Below are 21,491 nucleotides of genomic sequence, written 5' to 3' on the forward strand. Positions count from 1 at the left end.
CAGACACGATGTAGACAGCTGACTTGACTGAGTCTGGACAGACATGATGTAGACTGCTGACTTGTATGAGTCTGGAGAGACATGATGTAGACAGCTGACTTGTATGAGTCTGGACAGACATGATGTAGACTGCTGACTTGTCTGAGTCTGGACAGACATGATGTAGACTGCTGACTTGTAGAGTCTACTCTGGACAGACATGATGTAGACTGCTGACGTGTATGAGTCTGGACAGACATGATGTAGACTGCTGACTTGTCTGAGTCTGGACAGACATGATGTAGACTGCTGACTTGTAGAGTCTACTCTGGACAGACATGATGTAGACTGCTGACTTGTCTGAGTCTGGACAGACATGATGTAGACTGCTGACTTGTATGAGTCTGGACAGACATGATGTAGACTGCTGACTTGTCTGAGTCTGGACAGACATGATGTAGACTGCTGACTTGTAGAGTCTACTCTGGACAGACATGATGTAGACTGCTGACTTGTCTGAGTCTGGACAGACATGATGTAGACTGCTGACTTGTAGAGTCTACTCTGGACAGACATGATGTAGACTGCTGATGTGTATGAGTCTGGACAGACATGATGTAGACTGCTGACTTGTATGAGTCTGGACAGACATGATGTAGACTGCTGACTTGTCTGAGTCTGGACAGACATGATGTAGATTGCTGACTTGTAGAGTCTACTCTGGACAGACATGATGTAGACTGCTGACTTGTCTGAGTCTGGACAGACATGATGTAGACTGCTGACTTGTAGAGTCTACTCTGGCCAGACATGATGTAGACTGCTGACTTGTCTGAGTCTGGACAGACATGATGTAGACTGCTGACTTGTAGAGTATTCTGGACAGACATGATGTAGACTGCTGACGTGTATGAGTCTGGACAGACATGATGTAGACTGCTGACTTGTTGGTGCACTTGGTGGAGGCATACATCGATGATGCTGTATTTTTAGATTCATTAATAAAAACTGAAGCCACTTTATTCTAAAGATGTCACCGTTTTTTGTTAAACCTCCTTGTGTGTGTGTGTGTGTGTGTGTGTGTGTGTGTGTGTGTGTGTGTGTGTGTGTGTGTGTGTGTGTGTGTGTGCGCATGTGCGTGCGCATGTGTGCGCGCGCGCGCACGCGCGTGTGTGTTTCTCCTCTCAGGCTGGCTCAAGCCCAGAAGATGAGTGTGTGTGTGGAGGAAGAGGAGGGTGGAATAGAGTCTCCAGCACCCAGCTGTCTGTCTGTGAAGAGTGACCAGGCTCTACCTCCAGACCTCAGTGATGAACCTGACACAAAGTAAGACAACTGTTATACTGGAAATCTACCTGATAAAACCTGATTCACAATGATGAAGGAACTTTACTAGCACTAATGATATTTATCAAACTTTTGTTTCGAAATGTGTTATTACACTCAGTCACAATTTACCTAACTTGAATGTTGCCAAGTACATAATGATGAAGGAACTGTACTGTCTTGAACCTAATGATGGTATAAAACATTGTGTTTCCAGAGGTCAGTACCACAGGCAGCACTCAGCTATCTGTCTATGACGAGTCATTGCTCTAAACTTTATACGATAAAACATTTGTTTTCAGTGGTCAGTACCACAGGCAGAGAGCAGAGTCTCCAGTACCCAGCTGTCTGTCTATGAAGAGTGACCACTCTAAAGGATTCCCTCTAAACTTCAGTGATGAACCTGGACCTTCAGACACAAAGTAAGAGGACTGTTTATACTGTTAGCCTACCTGATAAAACCTGAGTCAAAATGATGAAGGAACTTTACTAGAACTAATCATGGTATAAAACATTTGTGCTTCCAGAGGTCAGTACCTCAGGCAGAGAGCAGAGTCTCCAGTACCGAGCTGTCTGTCTATGAAGAGTGACCGCTCTAAAGGTCGTCTACCTCCAGACCTCAGTGATGAACCTGGACCTTCAGACACAAAGTAAGAGGACTGTTTCTACTGTCAGCCTACCTGATGAAACCTGAGTCATAATGATGAAGGAACTTTACTAGAACTAATCATGGTATAAAACATTTGTGTTTCCAGAGGTCAGTACCACAGGCAGAGAGCAGAGTCTCCAGTACCGAGCTGTCTGTCTATGAAGAGTGACCGCTCTAAAGGTCGTCTACCTCCAGACCTCAGTGATGAACCTGGACCTTCAGACACAAAGTAAGAGGACTGTTTCTACTGCCAGCCTACCTGATGAAACCTGAGTCATAATGATGAAGGAACTTTACTAGAACTAATCATGGTATAAAACATTTGTGTTTCCAGAGGTCAGTACCACAGGCAGAGAGCAGAGTCTCCAGTACCCAGCTGTCTGTCTATGAAGAGTGACCACTCTAAAGGATTCCCTCTAAACTTCAGTGATGAACCTGGACCTTCAGACACAAAGTAAGACAACTGTTTATACTGTCAGTCTACCTGATAAAACCTGAGTCATAATGCTGAAGGAACTTTAGGGACAGTCCGTTATTTATGAGGGGGGGGCGGGGGTATGGTGCAGGGGCGACTTTGTTTTCGTTTTTTTCCTTCACCCTCCCCAGATCTATAAATATTTTTCCATGTCCCTCCCTGAGTGACTTGAGATAAATGCATGACCCTCCCTCCACCATAAATAACCACACTTTATCATATTCACACCAAAGGTAGTAGGCTACTGAAGAAAATATGACCTTTTCCGATGATTTGGCTACGTTTGATAGCGCCCTATGACATCGGGGGAGAGAGGGGGCGGGGGGCATATAATGTTTAGTACCCAGCCCAATAACGGCCTCATCTCCTAGTTATAAAGCTGATCACCCGCTCAGTACCGCTCCAGTTTCAATCACAACATGTTTGAAACAGAATGCATCGGTGCGTGGCTAATTGAGCCACATGTGAAATCTCCCAGCATGCATGTTATGTTATGTTAGCACAACATGCAATTGTAGAACATTTCAATATTGGACAAAATAAAACAATAAAAATCAAAACACAACCCTATGTGAAACATGTATGTAATCCAGGTGCTATATATATCCCTTGCAGATTTAACGTTATTTGGATGAGTGATACTGATGCACTGTGATGTCCGCTCCAGCCTCCAATAAGACTTGGCTTACTTCATGTGCACGCCCACTATTTTCTTGCCAGCTGCTGCAAGAGAGAAGGAAGAGAAACGAGCATGCAGCCGACTCTGCTGAGCTCATGTTATTTGTAGTGAGCAATGCCCATTGCCCAGGCGTTTAAACTCAAATTAAAACACCCTGGCCTTTTTATCTCTTTTATTCTTTTGAGCGGAGCGGTGAGTGCGAGGGGGTGAAATCTGTATTGAGCGGCGAGCGGTCTGGAGCGGAGTCCAGTCACCATACAGGTAAACCATAGATATAAATAGGGGAGTAAACACGCATTTTGGAACGAAAAAACGCATTTAAAAATATATACAAAATACAAAAAATGAAAGTTGTATAACCCTCCCTAAAGCCAAAATAAAAAACACAAGTCCCTCCCCAGTACTCAAAAAAATATTTGATACCCCTCCCCCTTTCTGCACCACACCCCACCTCTCATAAATAACGAACAGTCCCTTACTAGAACTAATGATGGTCTAAAACATTTGTGTTTCCAGAGGTCAGTACCACAGGCAGAGAGCAGAGTCTCCAGTACCTAGCTGTCTGTCTATGAAGAGTGATCACTCTAAAGGTCTACCTCCAGACATCAGTCATGAACCTGGACCTTCAGACACAAAGTAAGAGGATTGTTAGTAGCACTCAATAATGTAATAATTTCCTGAAATGTAAGAATGCCTGATAATGTAATGCAATTTGCACTTTATTATAATGTAATAAAACCCAATAATGTATAACTTGGTCACTAATGTAAAAAATGTGCTGACTGACATTGTTATAACATTTTTACTGATAATGTAATACCTTTCAGGGGTCATTTATTTTCAAAACTGATAATGTAATACAATGGAAAATGTAATGATGTAATGGATTGTGAAAAGACAAAATCTGAGAAATCATGTCTAGTTCTGTCACAACCGCATTTCACATCCACATCTGTCCTTTCCACGGCCAGCCAAATGGACTCCTCTGACGGCAGTGAGAGGGAAGTTCGTCAGCGTCCTTTTTTAGCCAATACGCAGTCCCAACCAGGAAAACGAGGAGGGGGACGAGGGGACGCCAGAGGAGGTGCAGGTCTTCCAACCGAACATCTACGCCGCTCCCAACGGAACAAGAACAGACGGTAATTAACATTTTGGGATTGGCTCCAAATGAGCCCGAAAGAGGCGTCCTCAACAAAGGACTGTCTTATTCTGCATTAACTCTATTGACTCCTTTAAACTCAATGTTGACTGTTTTAAATGTATTCGTTGTTTGCATTTAAAAAAATATTTTCCTAGACCTAATGTATTGACCAATGAAAAGGTAGTGATGGAGAAAATGTGAGTACCGTACAACATTGACAAATCGAGAGACTACTCCTCTAAAAAAAAGCTCAGTTCCTTCCTTCCTCAAACTTGAATCCAGCTTGTTGTTACTTACAGCCAAATATTGGAAAGTGACATTGTTACTTTACAGCCAGCTAGTGGAAAGTGACATTAATTTAAAGCCAGCTAGTGGAAAGTGGCATTGTTACTTTACAGCCAACTAGTGGAAAGTGACATTGTTACTTTACAGCCAACTAGTGGAAAGTGACATTGTTACTTTACAGTCAGCTAGTGGAAAGTGACAGTAGCTGTGTTTCCATTACAGTTTTTCGCAAAATAATTGCAATATTTCTACAATTTTGAAAAAGTACAATTGCGACTTGCAGGCATTTCCATTGAAGTTGAGTTTGAAGTCCCGTCTCGCGAGATCTCGTAGAATCTCGTAAAATCTCTTCTCGCAAGACTCCACTTTAAGGAAGATGGACGGCCTACTGCGTAACCTCCTTGGTTTTGGCACTGTGATTTCGGTTGCTGCTGCCGTGACTATTTTAAACAAGACGAAGGCAGCTCGGAAAAAACATCGAAAAAACAAATCATCGATCCATGTTCCATTTTCATCCAGTAGATGGTGCCAGTGACCAAAATAGTAGGCTAACCCTGACCAAAATATTACCAACAATCCCATGGGCCCACAACATAAATCGCCTATTAATCCTGATAAACAGCATTTAAACGTGTAATAATTAGGGGTGGGGGAAAAAATCGATACACCACAGTATCGCGATATTTTGCCTGACGATATTGTATCGATATTTGGACGCCAAGTATCGATATTGCAAAAAAAAAAAAAAAAAAAAAAAAAAAAAAAAAAAAAAAAATTTGCAGGCCATGCCAGGCCACCGGGCTACTATTAACTTTAGTTCCAAGGCCAGCAGTAAACAAACGGTAGCATATTTTCATTTTGTTTTAACAGTAACAGTTTTGTCATAACAGTAATTTACAAATTCCCCAGTTACTGAATGGGCTGCACAAGATGTTTTGTGTAAGTGAAGTGAAGTTGCAAAAACTACATAAGTACAGTAGTCCACACACACATCCAGTTAAGGTGGACTGTAAGTAGACTGTAACAAACAGTTCAGTTTGTCAGGTGCATGCAACTATGACATGACTTTATGAAAGTTGTTGGTATGTCTACTTGACAATGTTGCTGCAATAAAATGGTTGAAGTCAGATGTACAGACTGAAAAATTGTTCTTATATAAATCAGATGATGACAAAGTTTGCCTTTGGGGACATCATTTGTAGTTGAAAATGTAAGAAATCGCAATATATCGAAATATCGCAATATTCAATATATCGCAATATCGATATATCGCAATATCGAAAATATCGCAGTATCGCAATACTATCGTATCGTGACTCAAGTATCGTTTCAGTATCGTATCGTGGGCATCTGGTGATTCCCACCCCTAGTAATAATGGATGTATGAGTCGGTAAAACTGTTTTTGTAATTGTTTTATTTTATTTTATTTGGTGAATGAATGACACCATGTTACAGACAGAGACCCACCAGGCTTAGTATAAATAGGTTTCCATATGATTTGCGTCTTAAGTTGAACTCACCCCTTGCGGCTGCATGGATAGATGCAAGTTGGTCAACAGTAGGCTACAGTCCTGACAGCATGAATGATGATTGAATGACAATTATTGTATTTCTATGTTCTATGTAATATCTTGGTCACTGGTATGGGTCACATGACGTGCAAATGAGGAAAATGTGTTTCCATTACACTTTTGCGATATACTGCTATATCGACACCTCTGAAAAACCACCTCATGAGAGCGCAACAACTTTTTGCGATATTTAGGAGGTTTTTCAAAATTTACGTGTTTCCATTACCCGGTTTTTATTGCGATATTTAGAGTTTGCACATTTCTGAGGGTAATGGAAACACAGCTACTGTTACGTACAGCCAGCTAGTGGACAGTACCATTGTTACTTTACAGCCAGTAGTGGAAAGTGACATTGTTACTTACAGCCAGCTAGTGGAAAGTGACATTACTTTACAGCCAGCTAGTGGAAAGTGACATTGTTACTTTACAGCCAGCTAGTGGAAAGTCACATGACTTTGCAGCCAGCTAGTGAAAAGTGACATTGTTACTTTACAGCCAGCTAGTGGAAAGTGACATTGTTACTTTACAGCCAGCTAGTGGAAAGTGACATTACTTTACAGCCAGTAGTGGAAAGTGACATTGTTACTTACAGCCAGCTAGTGGAAAGTGACATTACTTTACAGCCAGCTAGTGGAAAGTGACATTGTTATTTACAGCCAACTAGTTGAAAGTCACATGACTTTGCAGCCAGCTAGTGAAAAGTGACATTGTTACTTTACAGCCAGCTAGTCTTAACCTGTTGGCACAGGAAAATATTTGAAAACATACAGAAATACCCATTGTAATAGGTGAGCACATCAATAAACTGTGTGTCATATATTTATTTAGGTGGAAATTATTATTTTTATGGCACAAGGGTTTTCTGGTCTGGTCTATGAACACCCCCCCCCCCCCCCCCCTCTTCCTTTTTTTGCCAATACGCAGTCCCAACCAAGAAGTAGTAGAACTGATGATGGTATAAAACATTTGTGTTTCCAGAGGTCAGTACCACAGCCAGAGAGCAGAGTCTCCAGTACCCAGCTGTCTGTCTATGAAGAGTGACCACTCTAAAGGATTCCCTCTAAACTTCAGTGATGAACCTGGACCTTCAGACACAAAGTAAGACAACTGTTTATACTGTCAGTCTACCTGATAAAACCTGAGTCATAATGCTGAAGGAACTTTACTAGAACTAATGATGGTCTAAAACATTTGTGTTTCCAGAGGTCAGTACCACAGGCAGAGAGCAGAGTCTCCAGTACCTAGCTGTCTGTCTATGAAGAGTGATCACTCTAAAGGTCTACCTCCAGACCTCAGTCATGAACCTGGACCTTCAGACACAAAGTAAGAGGATTGTTAGTAGCACTCAATAATGTAATAATTTCCTGAAATGTAAGAATGCCTGATAATGTAATGCAATTTGCACTTTATTATAATGTAATAAAACCCAATAATGTATAACTTGGTCAATAATGTAAAAAATGTGCTGACTGACATTGTTATAACATTTTTACTGATAATGTAATACCTTTCAGGGGTAATTTATTTTCAAAACTGATAATGTAATACAATGGAAAATGTAATGATGTAATGGATTGTGAAAAGACAAAATCTGAGAAATCATGTCTAGTTCTGTCACAACCACATTTCACATCCACATCTGTCCTTTCCACGGCCAGCGAAATGGACTCATCTGATGGCAGTGAGAGGGAAGTTCGTCAGCGTCCTTTTTTAGCCAATACGCAGTCCCAACCAGGAAAACGAGGAGGGGGACGAGGGGACGCCAGAGGAGGTGCAGGTCTTCCAACCGAACATCTACGCCGCTCCCAACGGAACAAGAACAGACAGTAATTAACATTTTGGGATTGGCTCCAAATGAGCCCGAAAGAGGCGTCCTCAACAAAGGACTGTCTTATTCTGCATTAACTCTATTGACTCCTTTAAACTCAATGTTGACTGTTTTAAATGTATTCGTTGTTTGCATTTAAAAAAATATTTTCCTAGACCTAATGTATTGACCAATGAAAAGGTAGTGATGAGCAACTCTGGAGAAAATGTGAGTACAACATTGACAAATCGAGAGACTACTCCTCTAAAAAAAAAGCTCAGTTCCTTCCTTCCTCAAACTTGAATCCAGCTTGTTGTTACTTACAGCCAACTAAAGTGACATTACTTACAGCCAGCTAGTAGAAAGTGACATTGTTACTTACAGCCAACTAGTGGAAAGTGACATTGTTACTTTACAGCCAACTAGTGGAAAGTGACATTGTTACTTTACATCCAGCTAGTGGAAAGTGACATTGTTACTTACATCCAGCTAGTGGAAAGTGACATTGTTACTTACAGCCAGCTAGTGGAAAGTGACATTGTTACTTACAGCCAGCTAGTGGAAAGTGACATTGTTACATACAGCCAACTAGTGGAAAGTGACATTGTTACTTTACAGCCAACTAGTGGAAAGTGACATTGTTACTTTACATCCAGCTAGTGGAAAGTGACATTGTTACTTACATCCAGCTAGTGGAAAGTGACATTGTTACTTACAGCCAGCTAGTGGAAAGTGACATTGTTACTTACAGCCAGCTAGTGGAAAGTGACATTGTTACTTACAGCCAGTGTTTGGAAATAACGCCGTTTAAAAGAATGGCGTTAGGTAACGCCGTTATTTTTTCAGTAACGGGGTAATCTAACTAATTACTGTTTCCGTCGTTACAACGCGTTATCGTTACTGAACGCTAAATGCGGTGCGTTACTATGAAATGATTGAGTAAACTACCCGTAGCCTACACTAGTGTTGTCAAGTGAGGAGACCGGGTGGGTTAACATAACGAGATAAACGATTATGATTGCCTAAGGCAGAGTCATGTGTTTCATGGTAGCCAATCGGAGCCAGTGTTACACACGAGCCAGGAGTCAGGACACGGGCGACACACACACACACACACACACACACACACACACAGACACACCAAACAGATTCGAGGAAGCAGCAGAAATGGCGAGTCCGGAGTAGAGAGCTGCGCGGGCCTGAAATTTCGGCCCGAGCCCTCCCCGGTCCGTGGCATGCAGACCCGTACCCGATCCAGCCCGTTGCGAGGCCCGAAGCCAATATTACTATATAATGACACATCTCTCTCCCTCTCTGTTCCGCGTGCTGCGTCTCTGTCTGTCTCTCTATTTGACTCTCTCTCTCTCTCTCTGTGTTCGGGAGCTGTCCGCTCGCTGTACATGGACGGACACGGCCCAAACGGCTTGTTTCTCTCTCTATCTCTCTTCGGGAGCTGTCTACAGCTACTAACGTCACGTGAGGGTCTGTGTGTGTCTGGGGGAGTGTCTGTGCACTCCTCCTCTTTGTCTGACTGTGCTCCGCTGTGTAAAATCAAGCGAGTACGCTGATACAACATTATTTAATTGAATTATTGAAACGGCCCGACCCCGGACCTATTAATTAAAAATAAATAAAAAACAAGCCTGGCCTCGACCCGTTAGCAATCCATGAAAATTTGGCATTTTCAAGGTGGAGATAACGCAAATAGTTACTTTCCCTGGTAACTAGTTACTTTTATTATAGAGTAATTCAGTTACTAACTCAGTTACTTTTTGGAACAAGTAGTGAGTAACTATAACTAATTACTTTTTTAAAGTAACGTTCCCAACACTGCTTACAGCCAATTAGTGGAAAGTGACATTGTTACTTACAGCCAGCTAGTGGACAGTGACATTGTTACTTACAGCCAGCTAGTGGAAAGTGACATTGTTACTTACAGCCAGCTAGTGGAAAGTGACATTGTTACATACAGCCAACTATAGTGGAAAGTGACATTGTTACTTACAGCCAGCTAGTGGAAAGTGACATTGTTACTTTACAGCCAGCTAGCGGAAAGTGACATTGGTACTTTACAGCCAGCTAGTGGAAAGTGACATTGGTACTTTACAGCCAACTATTGGAAAGTGACATTGTTACTTACAGCCAGCTAGTGGAAAGTGACATTGTTACTTCCAGCTAGCGGAAAGTTACATTTTTACTTTATAGCCAGCTATTGGAAAGTGACATTGCCAGAATCTTACAGAAGAAAGTCCCTGTTAAGATGAATTTGTCTGATGCTGAATTTAGAAAAAAAACAAAAACATTAGCATCTATTCGGGAGTTTCTGTGGTCATTATGAGATTTGCCTGGGGTCAAACTCGATTTAACATAATAAACACTTGGGCCCTTATTGGCAGTTTTACGGTACATCTGTCATTTTGTTCTTATATGTTTATGCAATTGACAACTTCACTGATTTATTTGTTGGTCACTCAATGTGGTAGTAGGCTATTAGTGCAGTCAGTGATCCTCAATATGTATATATTTTTATGAGAGCCGCACTTGCAGCACAAAGTCAATAAGAGAGCCACTTTTACCGCAAAACACCAAAAGCCATGTACACCAACCAAGCATATCTGCCTATTAATTTCATTAAGGGCCCTATGAAATCAGTTTTATTCTTTCCCTAATTCCATTTCCCCCTCGCTAATTTCTTAGAATTCTGTGTTTTACTGTTTACACTCATTTTAATCATCAGAGTGTCTAATGATGTGATGAATGAAAGAATGAATGAATGAATGAATGAAAGAATGAATGAATGAATGTTTAAATAAATAACTAAATAACTAAATAAATAAATAAATAAATAAATAAATACCGTAAATTCCGGACTATAAGGCGCACCGGTATATAAGCCGCGGGACCAAAATTGACTATTTTTTTCTTATATAAGCCGCACCGGTCTATAAGCCGCGGGTGTTTTGATGTTTAATTACCATATGAAAGGGTTCGTGCACAGAGAGGAATGTCGGGAAAGAGATGGCTGTTTGGGGAAGCTCCCATTTATTAACATTTCAACAAAACAAAACAAAAGTCAGGTCACTAATCCCCAGACAAAATCACACAACAATAGGCTATATGTGCAGCAAACGGCTGTAACCAGAGAAGTCAAGTCACTAATCCTCGTCTTCCTCTTCTTCCTGCGTACTGAAACCACCAAAGTCCTCATCTTCAGTGTCGGAAACGAACAGGTTCAGGGTGGCTTCGTCAACCACTCTCCTCTCTCCTTCATTGTCACTCAAAACCAACGAACTCCTCTTCGTCACTGTCGGCATCGAACAGCCTCTGAAGCCTCTGACGGCCCTCAGCGCCAGCTGTGGCGGCGTCATCCTCTTCATCCCGCAGCAGTCCAGCGTTTTGGAACCCGTTGGTGATTGTGGATGTTTTCACACTCCTATAATATTCCGTGATCTTCCTTTGTGTGAATTCGCCGAAGTTTGTGATTTTCTCCTGGTAGTCGGGAGGGAGTTGTTCAGTAGTTCTCGCCCGGACGGACAGTCCCTTTCGTCTCATGAATCGGAAGCACCAAGATGGGCCACCTATGAAATGTTCAATTTTCATTTCGGTGGCGACTGTTTTGGCCTTCAGTCGGATCTGCACCGTGGAAACGCCTCGGCCGTCTGCTCTCTGGGTCAACACCCAATCTTCAAGGGAATCTTCAAGTTCGGGCCATCTGCTTTTATGACCTCTGAAGGACTTTTTGGTCTTCTTGCACTGAGACAGTTCCTCCTGCTGCACCGTCCAACGCCTCACCATTGACTCATCGATGCCCAGGTTACGCGCGGCTGCTCTGTTTCCCTCTTTTAATGCGAGATTGACTGCTTTCAACTTGAAAGCTGCGTCGTGTGAATTTCTGCGTACCTTCCCCATGGTAAGTGAGAGTGTTGCTTCTACTGCTCGTCTTGTTGTGAATATTCCTTGATCTTCCTTTGTGTGAATTCGCCGAAGTTTGTGATTTTCTCCTGGTAGTCGGGGGAGGGAGTTGTTGGCCGAGTGGCCGTTTGCTTACCGTAATTACCATATGTAAGTGGTCACGCACAGAGGGGATTGTCGGGAAAGAGATGGCTGTTTGAGGAAGCTCCCATTTACCGTATTACCGTAACATTTCAACAAAACAACATAACACAACACCACCGTTGTTTATTTTTACAGTGCACACAGTGTCCGCGGTGTGGTGAAAAGAGGGCAAGAGAGGAAATTAAAACAGAAGTGGATTTATAGTTAGAAAGAGTGCTAAAAAAGAGAGATTTTATTTGTATTTTTTTTTCTTTTTCTGAAAAAATCCATAGATAAGCCGCACCGTTATATAAGCCGCAGGGGCCAAAAAACGGGAAAAACGCTGCGGCTTATAGTCCGGAATTTACGGTAAATAAATAAATAAATAAATAAATAAATAAATAAATAAACAATTTAATAAGAGGCACATAGTGGATTGGATATGTAATTGGTGAGCCAGCATACAGATTGTGTTTGCTCCTCCCCCTTATTTTTTAGCCTATGAGTATCAGGCTTGCAATTAATTGAACTAGTGCAGTCACTAGTCAGACATCCTGCTCTACCACTCTTCACCCCTCCCATCATCCCCCTGCTTGCACTGCTCCCCCAACACACAAAGTAAGAGGACTCCAGCCCGCTGCCCGTTTTTAAGTGGCCCGTCATGAATTTAGCTTTTTTTTTTTTTTTTTTTTTTGCTGGTGAAGCTTTTTTTCTTCTTCATTTTTCCATTTTAAAGGCCCATTCTGTCAATACTCACTATTACTGACGCCGGTGGCCGTTAGAGTAACTGCAGGCAGCGTGTGAACGAGCTGACGCGCGGGCACCATACTCGCACGCGCACAAGCAGTTGCCTGGCAACAGCAGAGCTGTTGGTTGCTTTGTAACGTTAACTCATAAAAGTCACTTGAAAACGGCAACCTGGACAATTTATCGGTCAGATTAGCCTCGATATGCCCAGGAAGGATTCTGGATGAATTAGGGGACGTTATTGTGGCATGTTTGGCCGTGTTTTGGCTTGCCTTGGCTGCGGGGAAGTGGATACTCACGTTAGCACAAGCCAGGAAATAGCCTGCTCCCCCTGTATGTATGGTACCGTGTAATGCCTGGAGTTGACCAAACTGAACAATCAAACAATGTTTCATAAGCATAACAGTAACGTTAGGCATATTTACGACTGTTAAATTCACCACACAAGACGGTAACGTTATTAGTGGGGCTGGTGGTAATTTCTATAAATGTAAATTAATATTAGTTAGCCGCGATTAGCATCAAGCTAACGTTACTATATGCAGTCCCACTGCAGCTAACTGCAGTCAGAGCCTGCTGGCTGCGGGGAAGTGGATACTCACGTTAGCACAAGCCAGGAAATAGCCTCCTCCCCCTGTATGTACGGTACCGTGTAATGCCTGGAGTTGACCAAACTGAACATGCAGTCAAACAATGTACCGTAAGCATAACAGACAGTAGGCTAACGTTAGGCATATTTCCGACTGTTAGATTCATTATCAACACAAGACAGTAACGTTATTAGTGGGGCTGGTGGTAATTTCTATAAATATAGCTAAATCTATTAGTTAGCCGCGTATAGCATCAAGCTAACGTTATAATAGGCACTCACCACCGCAGCTAACTGCAGTCAAACAATAATGTTCCATGACCATAAGCATAACGGTAGTAACGTTAGGGTTGCATTAATTCACACAAGACGGTAATGTTAGCAGAGTTTCTGACCAGGTGGTCAGATACTTGTACTACGGAGTCACAATAAAAATCTTGAATCTTGAAAATCCATTAGCAAGCAGCAAGTTCCCTTCATGAACCGAAAACACAGTCCTGACTCTAGTTTCCCCCCGATGTCGGTCACATTGCTGCTGTCTGGCCAGCGGGCTTCATTAGATAAATATTTATTTATTTAGTGTGGACTTTTTCTGAGTCTGTTGTTGTTTCCTTTTGCTAGCAGCTAGTGACGAACGTAACGTTAGCCATTTCCTGTTAGCCGTCTAGGACAAGAGGCAAGCTCGTGAACACGCGCAGACGTCACATCCTCTAGCTGTGGCGGGAAATGCTAACCCCTTCGAAACTGCGGTATTTCCATGTATCTTCTGAACGGCTGGTCGGAGAGAAACGCCCCTGGTCGCCATTTTTAAGTTACGTCAACGCGCATTCACTCATTGCCAATAAAAAAACACTTTGTGCACATTTATTTCTCGCCAGAACCGACGGAATGGGCCTTTAAAGTTTGAAACGGAAAGACGAAAAACTGAAACACTTTTTTTCCCCATTTCATTTTTTCCATGTAAAACCATTGAGAACGGGTTACTCAAGTACCCTGACCTGGTCTATTCATTTTCTTGTTTTTTTTTGTCCTTTTTTTTACACTATTAATACTGAATGTTGGTGAAATTATCTTGGCACAGGAAAATATTAGAAAACATAGAGAAATACCCATTGTAACAGGTGAGCACATCAATAAACTGTGTGTCATATATTTATTTAGGTGGATTTTTTTTTTATCGCACAAGGGTTTTCTGGTCTGGTCTATACCCCCCCCCCCCCACACACACACACACACTGTCAGTCTAAACAGGTTGAAAACTGCCGCACTTGATATTGTTTGGCCCACGACCCACAACCAAAAAAGTTTGGCCACCCCTGATTTATACTGTCAGCCTAGCTGATAAAACCTGAGTCATAATGATGAGGGAACTTTAGTAGAACTGATGATATAAAACATTTCTGTTTCCAGAGGTCAGTACCACAGGCAGAGAGCAGAGTCTCCAGTACCCAGCTGTCTGTCTATGAAGAGTGACCACTCTAAAGGTTTTCTACATCCAGACGTCAGTAATGAACCTGGACCTTCAGACACAAAGTAAGAGGATTGTTCGTAGCACTCAATAATGTAATAATTTCCTGAAATGTAATAACGCCTGAGAATGTAATGCAATTTGCACTTCATTTGATCAAAAATGTAATAAAACCCAATAATGTATAACTTGGTCAATAATGTAAAAAATGTGCTGACTGACATTGTTATAACATTTTTACTGATATGTAATACCTTTCAGTGGTCATTTTTTTTCAAAACTGATAATGTAATACAATGGAAAATGTAATGATGTAATGGATTGTGAAAAGGCAAAATCTGAGAAATCATGTCTAGTTCTGTCACAACCACATTTCACATCCACATCTGTCCTTTCCACGGCCAGCCAAATGGACTCCTCTGACGGCAGTGAGAGGGAAGTTCGTCAGCGTCCTTTTTTAGCCAATACACAGTCCCAACCAGGAAAACGAGGAGGGGGACGAGGGGACGCCAGAGGAGGTGCAGGTCTTCCAACCGAACATCTACGCCGCTCCCAACGGAACAAGAACAGACGGTAATTAACATTTTGGGATTGGCTCCAAATGAGCCCGAAAGAGGGGTCCTCAACAAAGGACTGTCTTATTCTGCACTAACTCTATTGACTCCTTTAAACTCACTGACTTGACTGTTTTAAATGTATTCGTTGTCTGCATTTAAACAAATATTTTCCTAGACCTAATGTATTGACCAATGAAAACGTAGTGATGAGCAACTCTGGAGAAAATGTGAGTACAACATTGACAAATCGAGAGACTACTCCTCTAAAAAAAAAAGCTCAGTTCCTTCCTTCCTCAAACTTGAATCCAGCTTGTTGTTACTTACAGCCAACTAGTGGAAAGTGACATTACTTTACAGCCAGCTAGTGGAAAGTGGCATTGTTACTTTACAGACAGCTAGTGGAAAGTGACATTGTTACTTTACAGCCAGCTAGTGGAAAGTGACATTGTTACATACAGCCAGCTAGTGGAAAGTGACATTGTTACTTACAGCCAGCTAGTGGAAAGTGACATTGTTACTTACAGCCAGCTAGTGGAAAGTTACATTGTTACTTACAGCCAGCTAGTGGAAAGTGACATTGTTACTTACAGCCAGCTAGTGGAAAGTTACATTGGTACTTTACAGCCAGCTAGTGGAAAGTGACATTGGTACTTTACAGCCAGCTAGTGGAAAGTGACATTGGTACTTTACAGCCAGCTAGTGGAAAGTGACATTGGTACTTTATAGCCAGCTATTGGAAAGTGACATTGTTACTTACAGCCAGCTAGTGTAAAGTGACATCGTTTGCCGCCGAGTCTCCAATAACCGCAGGGGGTCAAACTCAATTTTGCACATAATCGCCGGTCTTCCATTAACAGCCAGGAGCGGTTATTAGAATAAATATGTTTTTTCTCCTCCATTAGGCCTACGGTGTTGACTGAATTCAGTCACTTACGGTACTTAATGACGTGTGTTTTGGAGGAAGTCAGTCAGTCATGCTCTTTCTCCCCCTGTCAGACAGTTTTATATTTAATTTTTATTCTGACATGTATTGGAAACTTGTCTTGGCGTCTACGTATTTGGTAAGTCTGCTTGTTTGTCTAGTAGTGCTGCAGTGCTGTTTCGTTAGCATTAGTTTGGTAGCTAACGTTAGCGTGCATTCTACAATGACGTTGCTATGACTTTCCAATGAAACACTAGTCTCGCTGGTCAGCGTCCCCTCCCTACTCACGGAAGGGAGAGGAGGCTGGCCATGGGCTGGCCAGCGAGACTAATGAAACACAAACAACTGAATGTGTGAGCGGTAGGCTAATGTTACTTGTTTAAAATATGGTATTGTGGTGACTGCGCACACTAAGGAGATTGACAGTCTAATTCACTACACTACCCAGACGGCCCGCGCGCCGACGCGATGACGTCAGGGAGGACGTTGTTACCGGTATTTAAACCGGGAAGTTGGAATGAATGTTGTGTTGTCAGAGTGAGTGCAGAGTGTGCAATAAAGCACTCGGTTTTTACTTGCATCCAAACCAAGGGCCTTCCTCTTTATTCCTGCTGCTGGATTCTACTTTATATTCCCTGGATTACTACAGTATGGCTGTTCGGCAGAGGGATTAAGAGGAGAGCAATGAACTGATACTGTAACGTACTGGTAGTTGGATGATGATGATGGTGATGAAGGCAATACTAGACAGTACAATACTAAGCATGTTCAAAAATCAAAACTGCCTGTACCTACCCTCTTGTGTGTACTAAGTACTATCTCACTGGTTTAAATAAGCAATTTGATACTTTCCGTTTTTGCTGACCAGAAATTCTGTGCAAAAACTAATAATCGCCTGGGTCAATTTCGTCTAATAAAGAAATTACCGCCTGACTCCAATTGCCACCTGGTCTCCTTTAACCGCCTGGGGTCAAACTCGATTTAGCATAATAAACGCCCGGGCCCTTATTGGCAGTTTTACGGTACATCTGTCATTTTGTTCTTATATGTTTATGCAATTGACAACTTCACTGATTTCTTTGTTGGTCACTCAATGTGGTAGTAGGCTATAGTGCAGTCAGTGATCCTCAATATGTATATATTTTTATGAGAGCCGCACTTGCAGCACAAAGTCAATAAGAGAGCCACTTTTACTGCAAAACACCAAAAGCCATGTACACCAACCAAGCATATCTGCCTACTAATTTCATTAAGGGCCCTATGAAATCAGTTTTATTCTTTCCCAAATTCCATTTCCCCCTCGCTAATTTCTTAGAATTCTGTTTTACTGTTTACACTAATTTTAATCATCAGTGTCTAATGATGTGATGAATGAATGAATGAATGAATGTATAAAAAAATAAAAAGATAAAAAATAAAATAAAATAATAAGAGGCACATAGTGCATTGTATATGTAATTGGTGAGCCAGCATGCAGATTGTGTTTGCTCCTCCCCCTTATTTTTTTGCCTATGAGTATCAGGCATCCAATTAATTGAACTAATGCAGTCACTAGTCAGACATCCAGCTATACCACTCTTCACCCCTCCCATCCTCCCCCTGCTTGCAGTGATCCCCCAACACACAAAGTAAGAGGACTGTTTATACCAGGGGTGGCCAAACTCCAGCCTGCTGCCCGTTTTTAAGTGGCCCGTCATTAATTTAGCTCTTTCTTTTTTTTGCCGGTGAAGCTTTTTTTCTTTTTTTTTTCTTTTTTCCATTTTAAAGTTTGAAACGGAAAGATGAAACACGGAAACACTTGTTTTCCCCATTTCGTTTTTTTCCATGTAAAACCATTGAAAACGGGTTACTCGAGTACCCTGACCTGGTCTATTAATTTCCTTGTCTTTTTTTGTCCTTTTTTACATTTTTAATGGTGAATGTTGGTGAAATTATCTGTCTTAACCTGTTGGCACAGGAAAATATTTGAAAACATACAGAAATACCCATTGTAATAGGTGAGCACATCAATAAACTGTGTGTCATATATTTATTTAGGTGGAAATTATTATTTTTATGGCACAAGGGTTTTCTGGTCTCTAACCCCCCCCCCCCCTCCCTCTTTTTTGCCAATACGCAGTCCCAACCAAGAAGGGGTAGAACTGATGATGGTATAAAACATTTGTGTTTCCAGAGGTCAGTACCACAGGCAGAGAGCAGAGTCTCCAGTACCCAGCTGTCTGTCTATGAAGAGTGACCACTCTAAACGTTTTCTACATCCAGACCTCAGTAATGAACCCGGACCTTCAGATACTAGGTAAGAGGATTGTTACTAATAGTGGTATAGTCACACAAAAAAGTCCCAATCACTATGACCATCACAAATTCACCATAATCCCAGTAAGAAGAGCCTGTGCTCTATGTATATGATACCTTAAAGGATGAACATTATCATGAAGTAGTAATGTCACCAGAGCACCTAATAGTCTCCTGCCTGTGTGTGCACGGGTTGGCGCAAGAGGACAGGGAGAGACGCTGTGCTGAGAAGAGCTGCTGACTGAGATTAGCCTCTTCTGAGCAGCATACATGGGAATGAAATAAATTACAATATAATTGCTGAATAGCTAAGTAGCCTTAATTAAGGGACCTTATTCGATAACCCCAGACGGCGCCATTTTTATTTTTTATAATATTTATTTTTGAGCAGGGAGCATTGGCGTTACAATACAATAACAAGTGTAATTTTTTTTTTTTTTTTTTACATTGAAACATCACAACCAACACATCTACCCTCATTTGCCTCCCCACAACCCAGTCCCATTCCAACAGAAACAAAAATACATAAAATAAGACAGTAAAATAAAATAAAATAAATAAAATGAAAGAATAATAATATACATACATAAACATATTCATATATATACGCATATACACACGTACATACAGTAAGAGGTAGTATAACAGTGAAAACAGTAATAACTCAAGTTGTCAGGGTTTATACTTGCAAGCATCTGGGTCATATTGGCCTATTTAGGTCTCATGAGGCTATAAGGACACTGTGCGGCTGTGAGTGTGGTGGGCAGGCAGTGAGGTACTCGTCCATCCCTGGGAGGGCCAGGCCCTTGTTCCATGGAGCCATGTCGTCTGGGGGAAGGCCATCTACCTATTCGAACAGCGGTCTCCAGTGTGAGTAAAATTTGTCAGAGGAGCCCCGCAGGCTGAATTTAATTTTTTCCAATTTAAGCAAAAATAAAATGTCTTCAAGCCAAGCTTTGAATGAAGGTGGCTGGGGGGATTTCCAAAGAAAAATAATTTTCCTCCGGGCAATTAACGAGGCAAAAGCGATAACATTGGATTGGGTGACCGACATATCGAGCTCGTCCGGTGGTCTACCAAAGATTGCAATATGAGGGGATGGACAGATTCTCACCTTCAGAATGTCCGAACACATATCAAAAAAGGAGTGCCAGAAACCAGATAGTTTGGGACAGGTCCAAAACATATGAGTCAAGTTACAAGGTGCTTGTGAGTATCTATCACATTCATCAACCACTTTATCTGGGTAGAATTTAGCCAGTTTGGCCTTACTATAGTGGACTCTGTGTACTACTTTAAACTGTATCAGGCTAAGTCTGGCAGAACTAGAAGAAGAGTTGACGGCCCGCAAAGCTTCCTCCCGGAAGCTGTCTGAGAAGGAGGTCTGCAGTTCTCTTTCCCAGCTCTCTCTGCTTTTATTGATGGCCACCACATTCACTGGAGAGAGGAGATCATAGAAATAGGAGACATGGCCCTTGGATAAGACGTCTGCCTTAAGCAGTAGATCTATTCCACTGGGAGACGGGATTTGAGGAAACAGAGGGGAGTGGGTTCTACCAAAGTTTCGTAGCTGAAAGTATCGAAGAAAATCTGAACGGGGTAGGTTAAAAACAGTATGAAGTTGGTCGAAGCTGGCAAACACACCGTCTATATACAAGTCTCCCAGGCAGCGGAGACCTCTTCCCTCTAAAAGTGAATAGTAAGGGTCTGACTTAGCAGGCAGAAATAGGTGGTTGTTGCAAACCGGAGTCGCCTGAGGTAAAGAAGACCAACCAAAATGACGCCTGACCTGTGCCCAGATCTTAAGAGAGCTTATCACGATGGGATTAGAAGTGAATTGTGAGAAAGATACGGGTAGGGTGCTACACGCAAGAGCCTGAAGCGATGCAGAAGGGCATGACATGGCCTCAATCTGACACCAACTACTTTGGGGGGAGGTGAACCAGAGCATGATCTTATACGTGTTGGCCGCCTAGTAGTAGCCCATGAGGTTTGGTAAGCCCAGTCCGCCATGGGACCTGTTCCCCTGTAGTAACAACTTGCCAGCTCTTGCGTGCTTACCCGCGCAGATGAAAGAAGAGAGAATACCATCGATGGTAATGAAAAAGGATTTAGGAAGAAAAATGGGCAGGCACTGAAAAATATATAAATATCTCGGAAGTATGTTCATTTTAACTGTTTGGACTCGACCCGCCAGAGAAAGAGGCAGGCGATCCCACCTTTGGAGGTCTGCTTTAACTGAGGCTGTAAGGTTAGTCAGATTCTTATCCTGTAATGTGCGGATGGATCGAGTGATTTGAATGCCGAGGTATTTAAAACTAGAATTGCATAATCTAAAAGGTTTTGACATAGATGGAATTATGTCGGCCGGTTAATTAATAGGGAGGCACTCGCTTTTTTTAATGTTTAGTTTGTAGCCCGAGATCGCACCGAAGGATTTCAAAACTGACATGATACGTGGGATACTAGCTAAGGGATCACATACATATAAAAGGAGGTCGTCAGCATACAACGAGACCCTGTGCTCTGTGCCCCACCTCTGGATCCCTTTCAAACCTTCTTCGGTCTTCAGCGCAATCGATAGGGGTTCAATGGCGATGGCGAACAGTAGCGGTGAGAGCGGACACCCCTAGCGTGTCCCCCGGGCAAGCGAGAAAAATTCTGAGCGTTCAGTATTGGTGCAGACTGCCGCCTGAGGGGAAGAATAAAGTAGTTTTATCAAAGAAATTAAATTAGTTCCAAAACCAAAATGCCATAAAGAGGAGAACAAATAAGCCCACTCCACCCTATCAAAGGCTTTTTCACCATCAAGAGACACGACCATTTCTGGCTCAGTAAGAGATGACGAAGTGTGGATGATACTGAGAAGCCTCCGAATGTTTGTAAAGAAGTGCCTCTTATGTGCCTTTTATAAATTCAGTCTGGTCTTCTGATATAATTGATGACATAACTGAGTCCAATCGCAGAG

At 42.1% G+C, this 21,491-nt stretch overlaps 2 protein-coding genes across 13 annotated transcripts in view; one reads left to right on the top strand and one right to left on the bottom strand.

Moving 5' to 3' along the window:
- LOC310792050 (cAMP-responsive element modulator-like) overlaps nt 1–21,491 on the bottom strand; it is a 208,574-nt gene that overhangs the window by 37,292 nt on the left and 149,791 nt on the right. The gene's annotated exons all lie outside the window — the stretch shown is intronic.
- LOC310792041 (uncharacterized protein) overlaps nt 1–21,491 on the top strand; it is a 152,867-nt gene that overhangs the window by 14,249 nt on the left and 117,127 nt on the right. For 5 of the 12 annotated variants that reach the window (XM_083653726.1, XM_083653722.1, XM_083653729.1 and 2 more), the window contains 13 exons: nt 1,168–1,302; nt 1,605–1,724; nt 1,830–1,952; nt 2,058–2,180; nt 2,286–2,405; nt 3,622–3,741; nt 4,077–4,244; nt 7,082–7,201; nt 7,307–7,426; nt 7,762–7,929; nt 14,692–14,814; nt 15,155–15,322; nt 18,402–18,524. In XM_083653726.1, the coding sequence (XP_083509852.1) occupies nt 1,187–1,302; nt 1,605–1,724; nt 1,830–1,952; nt 2,058–2,180; nt 2,286–2,405; nt 3,622–3,741; nt 4,077–4,244; nt 7,082–7,201; nt 7,307–7,426; nt 7,762–7,929; nt 14,692–14,814; nt 15,155–15,322; nt 18,402–18,524 (1,712 nt within the window). In that variant the 5' untranslated portion in view covers nt 1,168–1,186. The remainder of the gene's footprint in view (nt 1–1,167; nt 1,303–1,604; nt 1,725–1,829; nt 1,953–2,057; nt 2,181–2,285; nt 2,406–3,621; nt 3,742–4,076; nt 4,245–7,081; nt 7,202–7,306; nt 7,427–7,761; nt 7,930–14,691; nt 14,815–15,154; nt 15,323–18,401; nt 18,525–21,491) is intronic. The other 7 variants (XM_083653730.1, XM_083653731.1, XM_083653728.1 and 4 more) reach the window with 7 other exon arrangements.

This window comes from Poromitra crassiceps, assembly GCF_964638095.1.
Source record: "Poromitra crassiceps genome assembly, chromosome: 17".
Classification (NCBI taxonomy): domain Eukaryota; kingdom Metazoa; phylum Chordata; class Actinopteri; order Beryciformes; family Melamphaidae; genus Poromitra; species Poromitra crassiceps.